General features: G+C 35.2%; 1 protein-coding gene across 1 annotated transcript in view; it reads left to right on the plus strand.

Annotated features, from left to right (window-relative positions):
- Positions 1–543: 543 nt before the first annotated feature.
- Positions 544–20129, plus strand: part of LOC141298955 (glutamate receptor ionotropic, kainate 1-like) — a 57276-nt gene continuing 37690 nt past the window's right edge. Inside the window, exon 1 of the mRNA XM_073829247.1 lies at positions 544–1217. Coding sequence (XP_073685348.1) covers positions 1094–1217 — 124 coding nt within the window. The 5' untranslated portion in view covers positions 544–1093. The remainder of the gene's footprint in view (positions 1218–20129) is intronic.

Raw genomic sequence — 20129 nt, forward strand, 5'->3', positions numbered from 1 at the left:
TCACGTTAACAGTATGTGGCCCTGGACCACAAAACCTTAACCTTAACCTTAAAGCAGGTATATTAGCAATAGGCAAAACTACATAGTATGGGTCAAAATTATCGATTTCTCTGTTATGACAAAAATCATTAGGGTGTTAACTAAAGATCATGTTCCATGAAGATATTTTGTAAATTTCATACCGTAGCCTAAATAAATCAAAACTTAATTTTTGATTAGTAATATGCATTGCGAATAACTTAAGTTGGACAGCGTTATAGGTGATTGCTCAGTATTTTAATTTTTGTTCATCCTTAGATTCCAGATTGAGTCCTGTCCTAAAAATGGATTTATGAATATCCTATCAATGGAAAGCTTAGCTTACAAAATGAACCTTATGACTGGCTTTGTGGTCCAGGTTCACATATGTATAACATCTTTTACAGTATTACTCAAAGTTATCATTTGCAGCCGAGTGATCTACAACGAGCTTCGAGTCACTTCAACCGAGTCATTTAAGAATCGGCTCAAAAGAACATTTCGTGCGAACTAGACATCGTCACTATTTCTGTGGGGACTGTCCAATGCACACATTTATTTTGAACTTGAACTAATAACGAGAAATTATCCAACTTCCTATGGCAGCATATGAGCTTCTTAAAATGGATTGTGAAATCTCACAGAATATGTGGCTAGGTTGAAAAGAAAACTAGAAATAGAACGCTGAAAACAATTCTGCAAATTTATCTTCAATCCGTGTGAATTTAAAAATGAAGCTAACGTCTTGAAGAAAGCCAAACGCTTAGGAGATTTTGCTTTAATCCTGCGTCTGGATCATGAGTCTGTCAGAGGAACGCGCTCTTTACAATCCTCGCGGTGCGCGGTCGGGGTGCTACAAGTATTTGAAGCGATGAACAAAGGATATCAGCACAAAATCCTACCTGAAATATCTTGAAGAGTCCGTTACGTCGTGGATATTCGGGGAAAGGATGATAACCTGTTGTTTTTGAGGCAATAACTGGCTTTTTCGGGGAGCTGTTTCCATTGCGCGCGATGGGAGGTGAATGGAAGTTGATGAGTGCGCGCTACCGTTCCTTAAATCCAGTTTTATGACATGAAGTTTTGCATTTTTACCTCTTTTGATTGCAGAGCCATGGAGAAGCGCAAAAGACTGTTATTTTTCCTTTTTTACTTGATGTCAAAGTTTTACCTTAGTGAGCAGCAGGTCATACGAATTGGTAAGTGATTATCTTTCACGAGTCGTTCATTGTCAACTGCAGCTATTGCTAATTCATAAAGTTTCAGTGTTCAATCGACTTGAGGAAATGTTATTGCTTGTTTTACCCATTGTTAGACCATCTATCTGATGTTTTTATGACCTCTAAATGCATTCAGTTTATGTCGTATCTGTATATCCGTGTAGAATAGTCTGCATATTCACTTAAATTATCAGCATTGTCATTGATACAGCTACTATAATAATCTATTTTGTTACAGAAGTTAAACTAAGGGTTAAAACGTATCAAAATGGGATGGAATCATAAACAAAGCATATCAGTCACTTGTTCTGCTTGTGATGGTTTGACCTTTCTTTACATAAGAAGTGTAGTTGGCAGGTCATCTTGAAAGTAAACTAACAATACATGCATTCCATTTCATATTAAACCATCAGCATCATCATCACTGAAATGAGATTTGAGAGATTTGATGACTGGCTCTCCTCTGTGTGTTATTGAGATAAAGCGTCCTGTAGTCACAGCAGTGTCCGATGATTGCTGCTGTCTGACTTTGCCATCACGGTAAATCCCCAAAGCAGTTTTAACAACCTACATTAATCCTCTTTCCTACCCAAGACTGATTTGATGTTCCTCTTCAAATGATGGGACTTCAGTTGAAACAGAAATCTTGGCATATTGCTTCTGTGAGATAGATTGTGAAACGAAATTGGAAGTATAAGTATAGTTTAAATAATAGTTTATATGGAAATCCATAAATAAACTAGATGACAAAATGATCTACATTTAAGTTCTCTAGATCTACTCTTAATATAGGTCATTTTTTTTAGGACTTGTGTATAGAGCGAAATGAAACAGTACTTTAGCCCTAGATGTAACCTCTTGACTTCACTATTGATTCCACAGGTATCTCATCAGGTCTGTCCCCAAGGGTACTTGGTTTTGACCCCACAATGTGTGGACCCTTTTTATCGGAGACATTTGTCAAAGTTTATCCGATATAGCTGGTTTACAGATGTTCTGTCGTCTTGAACACACAGTGATCTGTCTTTAAGATGGATGTGCGTTGGAGCAACCAATCGTTTTATTAGATAAACTTACACCCTTACACGTACACATGGATTTGGTAGGATGTTGTATCAGGCTGGAGATACAGGAGACTGTCCCTATGTGCTCTTGAAAATAGAGGTGCACCCAACTGCCATCTGTCATCTAAGTGTTACGATTGGCATCTAAAAAAACACGCAAGTCGCTAGAGACATGCGGTGATGGTGGGGTTAGTTTGCATAACAGTGAGCCGTAATGGATACACTGACATTCCTCAGCTTTTCATAAATGTTCACGTCAACATTGGTCGACAGGGTACAGCAAGTGCTTTTTTTTCACAGATTATGGGCAAAGTATGTCCTAAGAATAGATGTTGAATGATGTAGAAGGAAAAGATTTGCAACTGCTTATATTTACATTTTTGCAACTATTCGTTTTAATTTTTAGTGACTCTAAATTATTTATAACTTAACTTCTAAAAACTCAAAAAGGTCCACATTTTAATTTAAAACATGTTATGACTTAATTTCTAAAAAAAAAAAAAGAAAGAATAAAAATTTACTGACCCCAAACGTTTAGATGGTAGTTTATATTGTTACAAAACATTTCTATTCATTGTTCTTTTTAACTTTTTATTTGTTAAATCATCCTGGGGGGAAAAAATCACAGGTTCTAACAAAATATTAAACAGCACAACTGTTTTCAACACTGATAATAAATCAACATGTTAGAATGATTTTTGATGGATTGTGTGACACTAAAGATTGGAGTAGTGATGCTGAAAATTCAGCTTTGTATCACAGGAATAAATTAAATAAAATTAAAATATATTCACACAGTTATTTTAAATTGAAATAATATCTTACAATATTACAGTTTTTTTTCTGTATTTTTCATCAAATAAATGCAGCCTTGATGAGCATAAGAAACATCCGTAAAAACCTTTAAAAATCTTACTGATCCCAAACTTTTGAGCGGCAGTATAATTAAAACTGTTTTAGTTTACATGGAGTGGGTGCTGTGTGCTGTATTTATGTAATCCATATTTTATCAGACACTTTTGGTAACTTAATTAATTTAATCAAAATAAAAGTTCGGTTTAACATTGGAGAAATTGTGACAAATATATTACCTAATGTAATGATAGTACTACTACTAATAATACAATTATTATATATTATTATTATTTAAGGAATATTGACCAGAATTTATTAACCAGAAAAAATCTAAATGGAAAAATTAAGAGAAAACACGTAATTTGCTGAAAAATAAAACAGAATTTGAAAAAAAAATATATATATATATATTTACCAGAATTTATTTACCAGAAAAAATGTAAATACATAACATAGTATTTCTGGAAAAAAAAAAAAAAAATATTAATAATATTTTTTTAAAAATAAAATCAATTGATTAGAGATGCTTTTGATTGTTATGAATGACACTATTAAAATGGAATCCAGAAAATAATAGAAAACACGTAATTTGCTAAAAAAAAATTAATAAATTGCTGTTTGATTCTATATGTTTCATGATTTCAATTAAATAGACATGTTTTTGATTGATATTTTTTTTAATTTAGCAATTAAATCAGACACAAAAATACTATTTAAATCTGAAACCTGCATGTTCTCTCTGTGAATGAATGGTTCAGACAGGTGGTTTTGTTTACTACACACATACTAAAGCGTGCATGAACTGTGTTCATGCTGCGTTTTTAGGCTCCGCTGCCTTAATATGTAAGTACATAGACACATAAACATAATCTTTGGAACTGGTCTGAGAGTCAATTGAGCATTTTACTTCTTTTGAGAAACGAAACATCATCATATCAAATACAAACAGAAACATAAAGGTTTTCACAGCAACCCAACAAAATAAAAGTTTGGTTTAACTTGAAGAAATTGTGACAGAAATATATTACATAATGTAATGATAGCACTACTACTGTTAATACAATTACTATAAAAATGTTATTTTAAGAAATAGTTACCGGAAAAAATTAATTACCAGAAAAAATTAAATAAATTCTGGAAAAATAAAAATGATTATAAATTGTTTTTTTTATAAAATCAATTAATCTATTATTTGGAGAGGCTTTTGATTATGAAAATTAATGAAACCATTAAAATGGAATCCAGAAAAGTCTGGGAAAACACATAATTTTCTAAATATAAAAACTGACTTTGAATAAAATAAAAAATGAAACGTATTTCACAGGCCTTAAAAATCTATTTTAACTTTTAATTAATTGCTGTTATATTCTGTAATTTTCATGATTTCAATTAATTAGGCATGCTTTTTGATTTTTTTTTTTTTATGTAGCCATTAAAACAGCCACAAAAATACTATTTAAATATGAATCCTGTATGTTCTGTGTGTCTCTGTGTGAATGAATGGCGCAGACGTGTGGTTTAGCTTACTACACACATACTGAAGCGTGTGTGATGCTCGGGGTGTTTTCAGGCTCCACCAGTACATGAACACATAAACATAATCTGTCAAACTGCTTTGTGAGCATTTTACAATTTCTTTTGAGAAAATTGTAATATTATATACAAATAGAAACTGAAAAGCTTTCACAGCAACCCGTCAAAATAAAACTTGAAGAAATTGTGACAGAAATATATTACTTAATGTAATGATAGTACTACTACAAAAAAAGTAAAATTATTATAAAATTTGTATTTTTGTAGGAAAAAAGAACATATTTCATATATTTAAATTTTAAATTTTCTTTAACTTTTAATAAATTTCTTTTAGATTCTGCAAGTTTCATGATTTCAATTAATTAGACATGCTTTTTGATTGGTATTTTTTACATTTTAGCCATTAAAACAGCTCACAGTGTTTTCAGCCTCTGCTGCCTAAATATATGAGTATATGAACACAAAAACAATGTCTAGAACTGCCCTGAGAGATTTACTTCATGAGCATTTTTTTTTTTGGAGAAAAAAACATTGTCATATCATATACAAATGCAAACTTAAAGGTCTTTACAGCAACCCATCAAAATAAAAGTTTGGTTTAACTTGAAGAAATTGTGACAGAAATATATTATTAAATTATATATATATCTGTCACAATTTCTTCAAGTTAAACCAAACTTTTAAAATGTATATATTTATATATTTAAATTAAATTTTTTCTTTAACTTTTAATAAATATGTGAGTATATGAACACATAAACAATCTCTAGAACTGCCCTGAGAGATTTACTTCATTGTTTTTTTTTGAGAAAAATCATATACAAACCCAAACTTAAAGGTCTTCACAGTAGGCTTGGGCGGTATTACGGTAATATGGTATACCGCGGGATCTAAAAATAGCAACGGTATCAGTTTCAATACCGTTATACCGTCATAAAACAATGCACTTATATAGAAGACAAGGATTAAATAGATAAAAATATAAAAATATAATTTATTTAATGCCTAAAAATGCGTAGTGATGCGCGGATGGTGGTTTTATCCGCGGGTCGGGTGGGTCGGGTAATAAAAAAAATGCATTCTTATTATTTGCGGTTGGATGAGATAAATCAATAATGATGCTAATATTAACTACATTTTCTAAAACATGAACGTGTTTTATGTACTTTTTTCATCAGGCAGACGATTTCAGTTGTGTGTAGTTTTTGGTGACAGAAACGGTGACATTCCCTACAAAGTTTGAAGGGAGTTATGCCTGTGCTACTGCTATTGAGCACGGTAATGCAGTGGTCGGCTTTGCGTTTACCCACTTCTCTGATGCGCATCATTCGGTAGTGTCCTGCATTATCCAAAATCACGACAGTCCACCGTATGAATAGCGAATTCAATCGCATGTTAATAAATTGAAATATTCCCTAAAAACACCCAGTAAAGACAGCAATGTGGTCAGGGCCGCGGCGGCTTCTTTTGAAATAGCCTATATTTGACGATATGTGCCTAATGCGCCTGCGCCCGCTGTGTCCACAGATGCTGCCTGTCAGGCTAGGCATGCAGTGGTATAATAATAATTATTATTGATTATTTGAATCAGTAGATTATAACGAAAACAATACCAAAGACTATAGAATACCCAAGACATGTCACTCGTGTAGTTTTGAATGGGGAAAAATGCAACGCTCATTATGGCCGCGAAGCTCCGCCTTCTTAGCGAAAGAGCCAATAGTTGATTAGAAAAGTCAGCGCGTCACTGCAGTTGCCGTTAGAAGTCCCGGTTGCTATAGAAACAATCGGCGCTCTAAGACGTGCGCTCAGTACTGCGCATGCGCACTGGCTCATCTAGCTGGAAAAATAAGCGTTTTTTCACGCTATTGGAGCACAAGGAACCATATTTATGAGCCAGTTCTTGTTGGATTTCTTTGAAGATTTAAAATATGAAATTTAATCGTAAGCTTGGTGAACAGTTTTGGAGAATTTGATGTTTCCCCATTCAAACAGATAGGAGCTGCACTTGTATGCCCGAGAGGCGTTTCAAAGATGGCCGCCGAGTGACATGACTTGCCTTAAAGGGACTTTGACAATACCTTAAAAATGAAAAGCAGATTTTTACCATCAGACATTTCTTAAACTGGTGAACCCCTGTAAACTTCAGTCCAAGCATGCATTCAAATAGTAAGTTCAGAGCGGCTCTAATACAGAGAAAATCCGACCGATTTCGTCAGAGATTGCGGAGAGTTGCATCCAGATGTCAGTTAACGTTATTCTTTTCTGCGTGGATTTGGCTTAAAATCATGAGTGATAAACGTATATAAGTGTGCAGCGATGTGCAGATCAGCTGAATCAATCTGCTGTTAAAAATGAACCAACCGTTTCATCATGCAAAACTAAGAATTACAATTGGCTGAGTGTAATATGACGATCGGGTGCGGTTATCTAAATCAGAGAAAAATATAGGTGCGGGTGGATAATTTATTTGAAGCTGCGGATTGAGCCCGTTTGCGCATCTCTGCGTGGTTGTCATCACGTGACAGCGTGGAGGAGAAAGAGAGAGATGGGGAGTCGCGCATCAAGTGACCGGGCGCGCGTTTCCCAAAAGCATCGTTAGTCAACTATGGTCGCAAGTTCCGTCGTTTACCAACATAGTTCAACGCTTCGGTGTTTCCCGACAACAGGTCAATAAAACATTCACAAACAGCGTCACAATCTATATCTTCCATTTAAACTAAAATTAATCTATGTATTTTTGTGCGTCCTCTATAAGCACCGTTTATGAGTAGTGCGTGTGCACAAATGCCTGAGGGAACCCCGGTGTATGACGTAAGAGGGAACCCGTGATGAATCAAACATCAAATAAAGCGTAATGACAGGGGGGAAAAGAAAATGAGTCATTAGGTGCCATGTTCAATATAGCTGCATTTTTGAGATCCCTAATCAGTTAAATAGCCGAAGTTATCACTCGGTTACGTCATTAACAACGGCCCTACATTGTTGAACTAATGTGGTTCAGACGACGGAGATGCGACTATGTTTGGGAAACACTCATGAGCTAGTTCGTTTCCACAACAATGCATCGTACTATGGAGGTTAACCAGCGAGTTATGTCGTTCTACGGGAAACGCACCCCAGGATGTTTGTTAATTTTATTCTGTTTGACTGTTGTATTTGCACTTTTTTTATATAAACTGCTATTTGTTGTTAATTAAAGTTGTTAACATTGTTGTAGTGTTTGGTATTCAGTTTCTGAATGGTTTAGGCACAAGCCGACAGTTTGGTGATGCTGTCTGAGCCTTACGTCATAATTTTTTTATTATTTACGGTAATACCGGATACCGGGGTAAAATAGGGAGGAGGTTTGACGGTATCAAAATTTGGATACCGCCCAAGCCTACTTCACAGCAACCCATCCAGGGCTCTAGAGTGCGACCAATTTGGTCGCACGTGCGACCTAATTTCTCAATGGTGCGACTAAAAAAAATCAAAGGTTGCACCGGTGCGACCAGCCGTTCGAGGGGGGAAAAAAACGAAACTCCGTCAAAGTCTCCCTGTTGCTCAACAACAGACACACATTAGACCCATATCGTGGTCTAAAGCAATCAGAGATGAAGGACAGATCCCGCGCCCCCTCTGATTGGCCGTGGTCCAGATATTCATGTACGTGTGTGTACGTTTGAAAATGCATGTGATGCAGTCAGGCTGTCTACATGGTCAAGCGTTTACAATGCTTCCTCCGCAAAAACACGGACTGGATCGCGGACTCCATTCATAAAAACCGAATTTACTATGGCGCGGATGCCACGTAATACGTCGACTTTTGGATTGATAAATCAAAAGTTGGTCTGTCACTTAATTCAAATCGCGATATGGACTCGTGTCTGTGAAAACTGAAAGGCAAAAAGACCGTTTAATATGAATCCTGCATGTTCCGTTTGCCTCTATGTATTAATGGTGGAGACGTGTATTTTTTTTTTACTACACGCGTATAGGCTACTGAAGCACGCGTGACGCTCCCGCTAATTTTTGGCATTTGCATCTCACATGAACAGATAAACTCAATCTCCAAACCTGCTGTGAGTGTCACTTTTACCGTTTCATTTGAGAAAGCATCATAACATACTGTACACACAGAAACTTCACGGCAACCTGTCAAAATAAAAGTATGTTTTGACATGAAACAGAACAATATTAGTCCTGTATTACTATTGTACAGTATAATGTAGGTGTTTATATATTCCTATTTATAAATCATATATATGTTTGCCAAAAATTAAAAAGGTGATTTCATTATTAATGTTTTCATTATTACACCAAGTAGGGTAAAGTACCGGGAAAAAAAATATGCCCCCCCCCCCCCCAAAAAAGCTGGAAACCTAGGGGGAACACTGATTCTTATGAAGAAAAGTGGCTTGAACGTAAACCCAACGTACAGCAATGATGTTGCATGCGCCCAATTTATAGGAGTTATCGCATCAAGCCATGAGGTGTTCAGTTTGAAGCCCTTAAAACACTTAATTTAGATTTTCTTTTTAGTTAATTATCTTGAAATTTTTTAAGTTTAAATTTCAGCTCAGTACAGCACTTTAAGCACCAACACTTTTTCAGTAAGTTGCCTTTCTTGTAGAATTGTGCTTCAAATAAAGAACTTTATATTGACCAGATTGTTAGTTAATCATTTACAAGTCAATATTGCCTATATGGACAGGGATTAAAAAATAATAATAAATAAAAAAATAAAAAAGTGAACTTGTAAAACTGCGGTGTTAAATGTGATGCGGTTGAAAATTTGGGTGCACCTAACTTTTGTGCTGGTGCACCTAAGAAAAAAAGTTAGGCGCACCAGTGCAACCAGTGCAAAAAGTTAGTCTAGAGCCCTGCCATCAAAATAAAAGTTTGGTTTAACTTGAAGAAATTGTGACGGAAATATATTATTAAATATAATGATAGTACTACTACTACTACTAATAAAATTATTTTAACATTTTTATTTTTAAGAAATATTTACCAGAAGAAAAAAAGATTTACTGGAATATATTAACCAGAGAAAATGTAAATACATAACACAGTATTTCTGGAAATAATAAATAATTTTTTTTTTTTATAAAATAAGTTACTTAGATGTTTTTTTTTTTTAAATGACTATAAATAATAATTTGCCAATAATAAAAGTGAATTTGACAGGAGAAAAAAAAAACATTTCATAAGCCTTAAAAATTTTGATTGATATTTTTTTTATTCAGCCAGTAAAATGGAAAAAAAATGGACTTGGGGAAAAAATAAAACATTTTTCATTGGGCCTACATTTACATAATGCTGTGTCCACGCCAGTGCGTCCAAAACGTCTGCCAGCAAGTAAGTGGTTTGATACAGCCATCTACAAGTTCCTATCAGCGTGAGGGGAAAAAAAGCTAAATTTGTTTACTCGTCTACCCCAAAAATGTAATCATAAACGTGTCCTATATAGGATGTCTGCTGATGCCATTTATCATCCCACTGGTTAGTAGCACAGATTTTGTGACCGTATGGCAGCAATTTTGTTAGTGTCGGGCAGGACCATTACCGCATGCATTCTTGTTTAAGACCTCTATAAATCATATCATTATTGTCCAACCTTGCACAAATTACTGTTTTTAATATCTTAAAGCACATTTTGTTGTGAATATAGAGCTGCATCAGCTCATTCCTGTGAGTGGGTTAAAATAATCTCCGGGCTCTGGAAGTATCACAGTGTTGACTGAGGGAATGTGCAGTGCTGCTGGAAGTATTTCACAGGCTATGAAGAGAAATTAATCCTTTTAGATTTGGATCCATGTGGCCTCAGATGTATGTTCAGCACTGTGAAATGGCACTGCTCTTTGACCGTCAGCAGAATTTCCCTAAAAGCCTGTACGGATATGGCGAATTAAGAACCTGGTTTTCAAAGTCGCATCGTTTTGAACACTCTACAAAGTTTTTGTCAAATGATTAACGACTAATGTAGGTTGTAAACATTTGCATCTGAACATACTCGCTTTTATTGAGCCTCTTATAGATTGAGCTTGAAATAACAATAAACGAATTTGAGCGTTTAGAATGAGTCCCATGAGAAAATCAAAGGGTTCGATCACAGTGGCGGAGAGAATGGAGAATAGCTAATGTCTCTGGCTCGTTCTCTGCGAGAGCATTGGTATGCATGCTGACTCCTTATCCCTTTGTGTTTTCTTGTGTTTGTCAGAAGGGATGTGTTTGAACAAGATTTCATGAATTTGAATGAGAAAGAAGGTTTTTTCTTTGATGATGCGTTTGGCCTGTGTGTTTGCAGAAATCATTGTGATGTCTTTATGAGGAGTGTGTGGAATACATCATAGACAGTGACAGAAATGTTGAAAAGAAGAACAGAGAGAGAGAAAGTCAAAGACTGTGTCCGAGATGACCTGAGTATTCAGCAGTCACTTGCGTGCAGGTTTGTGTATGTGTTTGTAAGTGTGCATGCATGCGTTTGTTGTTATGAGAATTTGTGTATTGGAAAGGTTCATCAAGAACTGTGTACGTTACAATCATTCATTTGTCAGATCCTTTTATTCAAAGTGACTTACAAGTGAGGAACATTGTAAGCATTATATCATGAGCCACAGTATTTGTAGCAAAGTATTGAACGTTGAAAGTATGTGACCAAAAGTACTATATAAAATGAAGTAATTTAAAGATACACTAAACAGATTTGAAAGAGTTTTAACTGATTTGATAAACATGTGGTTTATATTTTAATATTAGGGTTAATATTAATCAAATGTACAAATGTGCATTTTTAACATGAAATGAAATGGATATTTTTAACTAAAACTAAAAAGGAACAAAATTAAAGAAAAAATACATTTTTCAAACTTGCATTAGATGCTATTCTTAGTCATTTCTTTTAATTTGCTACCAATTTCTGAGTAAAAAAAAATTAAAATGTAAAATATTTTTAGTGTGTTTTATGTTATTCATTATATTGTAAACAATTCATTACAGTACATTGCATTTTTCTTTTTTTAATTTGCCATAAAACAGTGAAACAACAGTATTCTCTTGGGTCATTAGCTATTTCGATCACCCTGCTTTTGTGTGCATTTTGAAGTATTGCATCAGAGACTAGTAATGGAAACAGCAAATTTCGGGGGAAAAATCCCTTCATTGGCAAAAATGTTTTTACGCACACTTGAGGAGGTTTTTGACTTAAAAAAAGTGGTAATGCGAATAATGGGAGATGAAAACGCATAAATTCCTTCTTGCTCATCAAAAAGGTAATGTGACTGCATTATGAGACAACGTAATCCTGGCTAAGCAGCGGACCAATTTTGTCGCAGAGGATCTTAAATGTTGTTATGGTCATTCTGCTGTGATACTTCAAAATGTGCAAAAGTCATGTGACTTTGCGCTACGGGATGGCATAACCCGACTAGTAACCAGTGGACCCATCTTATTGCACAGCATCTGAAATGTTGTTATGGTCATTCTTAATATGCCCCAAAATTTGGCATTTTCTGATGCAATACTTCAAAATGCACATAAAAATACACATAAATCATGTGACTTTGCGTTATGGGTCAACTGATATAGATTTGTCTCTGGCTGATGCCAGTGCCGATATTTAGAAATCAGGGCAGACCGATAACCGATATATGATGCCATTATTATTATTTTTTGGGGGCTGATATGTTTGGCTGATTTTCTGAGAGTCTGAACTCTACTTATCATTTTAAGTAAAACAAAGTTCTCAAGTAATCAACAAAGTTAATAAAAACAGTAATGCTAGACACAGTAGTTTAGTAGACAGTAGTTTATTTTTAACTCTATAGTTGTGCAGTAAAATTCACTTTAAAGATTCAATTTTCATTTATTAAGATAATGAACAAAAAATTTTCAAAAATCCTGATAGAAAACTAAGTCTTTGATATGAAAATGACATGAAATGACCATTATATCCTGTAGATGGCAGCAGAGGATCACTCATGAGCTTATTTACCATGTCCACTTCCTAGTTTTCACATCCTGGTTTTGAATTTATTATAAAATGACTATTATAACAACTTTTTGTACTTTTACTATACTTAGGTATACAGTTTAGCACAGAACAATTAAATCTTTAACTGTAGAAGCTGCTATATATTCAACCAACACAGACTTGTTGCTGCTGTAGTTTTGTTTCTCAAATTTACTCTGCATTATTGTACAGCTCTCTTTGGACATTGCTTGTCAGATAGTTCAGAGATAGAAAACTTCTGATATAATCAATGACCACACACTAAATCTTTTATTTACACAGTGTGTATGCTTTTTTCTTGTTATAATGAGAAGATTTGTCAGCAAAAAGTGACAAGTTTGCATCCCTGATGCTCATAACTGCTTAAGAGTGCACTGGCCGTGAGTGATGTTGTGGAGGTTATGTCGGACCCACAGACAAATTTAATGAAAAAAGTTAATGTGCACATTTAGTTAGAAGTTTTGTCTAAATTGCACACAAGAAGCGTTGTTACATGTTCCACAACAACACTTAGCTGCTCACAGATGCACCTGCATATTATTTGGCCTAATTTGCAGCACAATCAGCTGATGCCGATTCATTAAAGAAAAAAATGGTCTGATTAATCGGCCAGCCAATCAATCAGTCAACCTCTACTATCAACATCAACGTGCTCTGGCATAGTAGTCGGTGAAAAGTCGACACTCCCAAATGAGTTTGCACAAGGAAATGTAACCTTTTAGTTTTTAATCGGTTGTCAGAATCAGGATAGGCACAAGTAATTACCATTTTGAGCAGCCGCTATGCACCGTGTAAACAATGAGTGACGTATACACACGGCAGACCGCCTCGGTGCATGCATCTTCTATGCTGCCCTCCAAAGGCAAAGTGCAGTAACTACGCCAACACTGAAACTGAGAAAAATGCCTTTAAAGTTTTTACACCAGCTAGTCAAACATGTTGCAACTCTCATCTGAAATGGGACACAATTTAACCAGGAGACTTTGTCACAAGACAAAACAGTTGTCACAAAGTCCATTTTAAGCCTTAACTCAATTTTGACCAAATGTGTAGTTACTGCGCTTTGCCTTTGGAGGGCAGAACGGTAGATCACATTGACACGTCACGCGCCGTCTGTTGTGAACGTGCTCAGGACAGTTGAATGTTGCAGTGGATCAGAGGTAAATAATTATATAAATACTGTTCAGTTTCTGACACAGATTGATTTTGTCTGTGTATGTTTTTTTTACTCTCAAAGTTTTGGTGCCCATTGACTGCCATTATATGACTGACAGACTGCAACTGTTTGAGTTAAAAATCTTTGTTTGTGTTCTACTGAAGAAACAACGTCACCTACATCTTGGATGCCCTTGGGGTAAGCAGATAAACATCAAATTTTCATTTTTGGGTGAACTGTCACTTTAAATGCCCGAGCAAAGTCTGTTGTCAAACTATTTCTGTATAATTGCCTCCCAGAACTGTCTTACACGACTGCGTTTCCAAACAACAGGCATCCACCTCCGAAAGTTTTTATTGTTTCGTCTGCTCTCTCTAAAGCACAAGTAATATGTACGAAAATTATTATATTCAGTGGCTTCTCCAACTTTCCTTAGTGATGTTTAGTGCCAGGTTATTTGGAAGTGACTCGTTGGCGCTTTGATTCGAAATGGTGCTTATTCGTAAAAGTTTTATGCGATTTTGCGCATAAGTTAAATTCACAACTTTGGATGGAAATCCAGCTACTCAGATCGACCTCTATCCAATCAATAACTGATGGAACCACATTTTTGCCATACATTTTTTATTTTCAATAAACCGTTTGGATGTACATCACAATATGGAAGAAAAGCTCTAATGCTACTTCAATTTCATTGTGATTTTAACCTAATGATTCCAGTACAGTCATGTCAATAGAAAATCTGTTCTATTTTATGTGCAGTCGGTCACTCACTGCCATGTTAAGATCATGAGCCATGTATTGTAATTAGCAAGTTACTAATTATATTTCTTATAGTACTTTTAGCCAGTGCTCTAAACAAACAACTAAACAAAACAAGCACACCAAATGAAAAAAATAAATATTCAAATAGGGAATGACAAAACAATCCATGACACGCAAAATGCCTGTGTGTTCATCCAAGATCCAGTCATGACAGCAAGACAGCCAGCGGTCACAGTGCAATGCAGCATGAAATAGAGATAAACAGACAAAAAGGAATCAAAACAAGAAAAACAAGCAGTTAGTAAACAAACTCCATGCATCCAGGCCATCAGGTGTCCAGTACATCTGTGAACAAAATCTCAAACTCATCATGATTAATTATATTTGCCTGAGTCAAATTTGAATAATTACATTGAGTGGAGCAAAGGGAAACTAATCATCAATGCTAAATATCAATTTTAATCATACAACAGTACATTATATTAATCAGCCACGTTCTACCCTCTGCATTTGTGAAATATTTTCTTTCACAGACTGTTGAAACTGGTTGTACTTTTGCCAAAAAAAATTGGATGCTGGATAAAAACCTTTCCACATCCATCCAGAGCGTTCAGCTTGTTCTGACTCTAATGTTTCATTCTTGGACTGATCGTTGAGAGGAGCATTCTGTCTGGATAAGAGCAGAGCGACTGATGACAATGATATATTGTTAGAGCTGACAGATATGTAACATTCAATAGCATCAATCGAACATCTCCCGGAATGGTCCGGGGGGGTGGGGGAAATGAAAAACAGTACCTGACTGAAACCACAGAGAAAAGTTTTACATCTGTCATGAAATCACAAGGTTAAATGCACTTTAGCAGACTCTAAAAACATTGGTGCATGCTTTTTGTGTGCCAGAAGAATTGACCTTCGTCCAAATATGCTACTTCCATACTTAAAAGTAGATGAAAAACAGTTTGTGAAAGAATAGTCTGAATTCACAGCATTCAAGGAAAAAAGCCTGGATGATCTATTTCCAGTGAGATGAAGTGTGCATCCATTAGCCACTTCACTATACCATGAGGCCATGGGAAAGGACTTGACTGACTGACGAATATACAGGGTTTCCGCGGGGTCTTAAAAAGTCTTAAAAAGTCTAAAATTTAAAAATCAAAATTTTAGGCCTTAAAAAGTCTTAAATTCGCTGTTCTAGGTCTTAAATAATTTTACACAGGTCTTATTTTTCCGATGTCCATGTAACGCTACCTCTAAAGCTCATTTAAATTCTCTTTTTGTTGTTTCCGTGGTGTTGTAGTTCTTTATTTCACTATTCCAAATATAATTTGCTGTATTTAAACTACAAAAGAGACCAGCATGCAATAGCCAATCAGCTTTCTGTTATTGGCGCGAGTCTCTCTCGGATTGTACCGCAGAAGCAAAATGGATTTAACTTTTTAGCTATGGGGAAGTGCAAGTTTAGCGATACTTGGCTTGAATAAAACTGAATATAGGGCTTGGCTAAGGCCAGTTGCTAACAACTAGATTTTTTTTCTCCCTCTGTGGAAGTTACTGCGTCAGAATCGAAGTAGCAGAATACAGGTTGTTTTGCGGTGCTCAATTTCCTACACCTTCTACCTTATTTTGTTTATTCTCAGGTTAGGTAAAGATAGTCGAATCTGCCCTATCGTATAAGTAATTTTCATACTCACACCATAGGCTTCAGAAGACTCCTCCGTGGTATGTTCAGTGCAAGTCTATCAATCAGAGTCTCTTGGCAGGCAGGCTTCTTGGTTATAATAAAGTATAATTTTATTGTCTATAGGTTATATAATTTACATACAAATACTAATATATAAAATAAAGAAATACAAAAGAAAATAAATTGCTATCTTAGTCGTTCGAAGGCTTGAATGGCAGGTCGTCATGGCAGGTCGTCTGGCACCGGAGAAGCTGTTGCAGAACCAGCATCTGATGTCCTCTTCGTACTTCAGCCTTTTATAACCAGCAGGTGCATTCCAATGTCCTGAGATACCATGAGTTTTTGGAAATCCCCTAAGAAAGTACCTATATAACCTCTCTACATCTTCGCATTCTATCTTCTCCGGATTCTTCTCCTCTGCTTCACTCTACGCCTGTCTACTACAGAACACTCGACGGTAACATTTGAATTCCTCTTGGTCGATCTTTTTAGCAAAGCTCTTTCTAATACATGTTTATTTCCTAGCTATGTTCTTGCTAGTACATGCCACAAACCTTTACTTAATAAATGCTTTAAAACAACAAGTATGGTGTTTTACTTAATAAACTACTTTCAATAAAACGTATACAATACAAGTGTTCGGTGTCTTTCTTAATGAAGCTATCACAATACAAGTGTTGTATAGAAGAAAAGGACATACTTGCAACAGGAAAATTGCATATTTCATTAACACCCCAGTCTTGCAAGTTTGTTCTGCATCTTGAAACCCATGTATAGCATTTAACATTTCTTATTCTTGACACATTTGCTTAGTCTAGTATACACTTGTCTTGACTCCGTAACAACGTTCATTTGGAATGTGTTCATATATTGATCCACCCAGGGTCATTTGTTCTTAGGCCACATAATTTTACTTTCTATAGTTTTTCCACTCACAATATCACCAGTTGGCCAAATTTTGATGTTTTGTTTTATAATTGTCAAATATTGCCCAAATTTTTGTCTCATCAATTTCCCATCAGTAATTTCATGATAACATGCTCCAATCAATTGTCCCTTAGAGTCTTCACAAATAAACGTGCGGCTCCTTCCATTAATCAGACATGTTCTACAAATGTCAACCAATGGAATTCTGGATCTAGGTACAAATACCGTCCCAGTGGCCGTCTACGTCATTTTGAAGCTCTGTCGAGACGTTTGTGTCTAGGGTGGCTGTTCTTTCATCTCCAGCAACTCCCTCAATGTTTTCATCTATGAAATAAACATTCCATCAAATTTCACTACTTTGTTAACATCATTGGTGTACTTGCCATGCAACTCATGCGCTAAAAGCAAGTCATCATTTAGCCAACTTTTGTGAGCACTTAAGTCATTGTACCAGTATCTGGCCTCTGGGTGGAGCAACTTCAGTTTACTCTTGCATTGTTTAAATACATCTGTACTCAGGCATGTGATCAACTCGTGTGATCTTACACAGTATTCCATTGTTACATCATCATCATTAAACCAGGCTATCACTTTACATCTTTTAAAGCAATTTTTACACAGATCTCCCATAAAAAATCTAGTTTTCTGAATAAATAACATCTGATGATAACACATGCATTCATCTTCTCTAACAGCAATACAGTAGTTCGGATTTCGTGACAACAGTTGACCTTGCAGTTCTTTTAAACTCCTATAAAATATATTACAATTCAAAGTATCGCTATACATACTTTTACTTATTTCTTTTATTCTTATGCTTAGCTGTTGCCAATGAACAGCATTATTCTTTCTTAGACAGAATAAATATATAATTACCATTTGGTCGAAATGATCAAGTCCTTCTAAGTCAGACTCTGCAGTCATCATTCTGCTATGTGCCATATATTCTCTTCGTGTTGGCAAATTAAGTCTTGGTGTGTCCTTAAGTCTTGAAGTGTTCTGTCTTTATGTTACTAGACGTATGAGGTCTTATAGGATCTAGGTTTGACAACACCCACTTTATCAGGTGCATGAATAGTTGAATGTAAATTAGTGTCGGGGTTATTTTACACCCTTTTTACACTTTTTCATTATCCTACAGATTCTGAAACAAATCATTCTTATCAGTTTTCTCCAAAATGATTAAAACCAACAGTCCAATTATTGTGATTAATATCACATGAAAATTACTCATGATCCACTTCAAATTTCTATAGGTACTTTTTGACATTCCTCCAAGAAATAAAAAGTTCCTTTTTACTTTGTATTTGTATTTTTTATTTTTAGAGACCTTACTCTCTTCAATTCCCCTTCTGTACCTTTAGTTTTCTCTGGGTTACTACTTTCTTTAAAATAATGTTTTTTAGCCACTATGAAATATATGAAATGTGGGCTAGCATCTGCATATATCGCCTTATCAGTGTTAATGGTCTTGGATAGCAACCTACTAATTCCCTGATTCATATTATTTCTGTTGCTATCTTTTGTTTGCCCATCACAAAATTCCAGTTTCTTTTATATCATAACAATATCTCACCATCCAAAATAGTTTCAGATGAACTAATCCTTTGTTATGTCCAAATCACCTCTGAAACTTCTTATCAATTTAGAAGCCATATTTGGCTCATCTTCTTTCCTATAAGATTCTGGAATCTCTTCAGGAATAACCCATGTATTTATTTGTTTATCGTTCTCAACTCTTATTCAAACTATAGGTATTGGATATTCCTTCCCTAACTTCTTGGTATCATACTGTACTCTAGCTCGATAATTTCCTACTGTGGATCATTTTATTGGACCCTTAATTTTAATTGGAATTATCTTTCCATACTCACTCATTGCTACTTCTTGCAGCAAATCAAACAGCCTAAACTGTATTATCATCTGATCAGTCATCGTGTTATTCTTCGTTATCAGATTTCTCCACAACAGTGGTTGTTTTAACATTGTTTAAATTTTGACTCCTTGACTTTTAACTCCATCTCCATCTGAGAATATTATCCAATAACTGTCTTTGACTTTTGCCCTTATTCCTGCTCTGTGACTATAACTCTCATCACCTCTTCACTGCCCTGCCCACATATACAGCTGATCTAATGTAACACTCTGACCGTGCAAGCTTGGTTTTTAAATCTCTTATTTAATATTTCTAGTACTTTAAAATGCCACATCACATGTAATTTCCAATCAATATCTAGTCTTGGTTCATTTATTAAAACTATTGTCAGGGCACTCTTACCAGTATTTATCTATTATAATACTGATTTGATAAAAGGTTCTTTTCTCTTTTAAAATGCTTAATTTGTCCTAGAGCTATTTCAACTTCCCTAATAGATTGGCCATACCCTCCTAGACCGGGAAATGGATTTCTTAACCTTTGCTCTCAAACTTTCATATAATGTATATATTTTCGTTTGCAAACAGCTCTTTACACTCTAATGTTTTTCATTTATCTTTTCTTGTTGTTATTCATCTAAGGGTAACATTTTATGATGTTCTATGTTAAATCCTTCTTTTTCTGACTTTCAAGTGAAATCTTTGTTTATCACTAAGGTTGTCAATTTCATAGTCTGGATAAGTGGTACCTTATCCCTGTATCTCTTGATCTATTACAGTCGCATTCCTATCGCTTTTTCTCAAACTACAAATTACTACTATAAGTATAGCTAGTTATCATTGTTACTACAAAGTTTAGTTTGCTTAAGCAGACCTTTTTCCCTTTTCACACTATTCTGCTATATTTCCCTCTGCTCGTCCATTTTGTTTCAGTTCCCGTTATCTTGTATCATACAACAGAAAATGGAGTGCTCTGGAATCTCCCTTAGTCGTTAATCATTCGTTTCCTCACATTCCAGCACTTGCTTCTGGATCT

This window comes from Garra rufa, chromosome 23, assembly GCF_049309525.1.
Source record: "Garra rufa chromosome 23, GarRuf1.0, whole genome shotgun sequence".
NCBI lineage: Eukaryota > Metazoa > Chordata > Actinopteri > Cypriniformes > Cyprinidae > Garra > Garra rufa.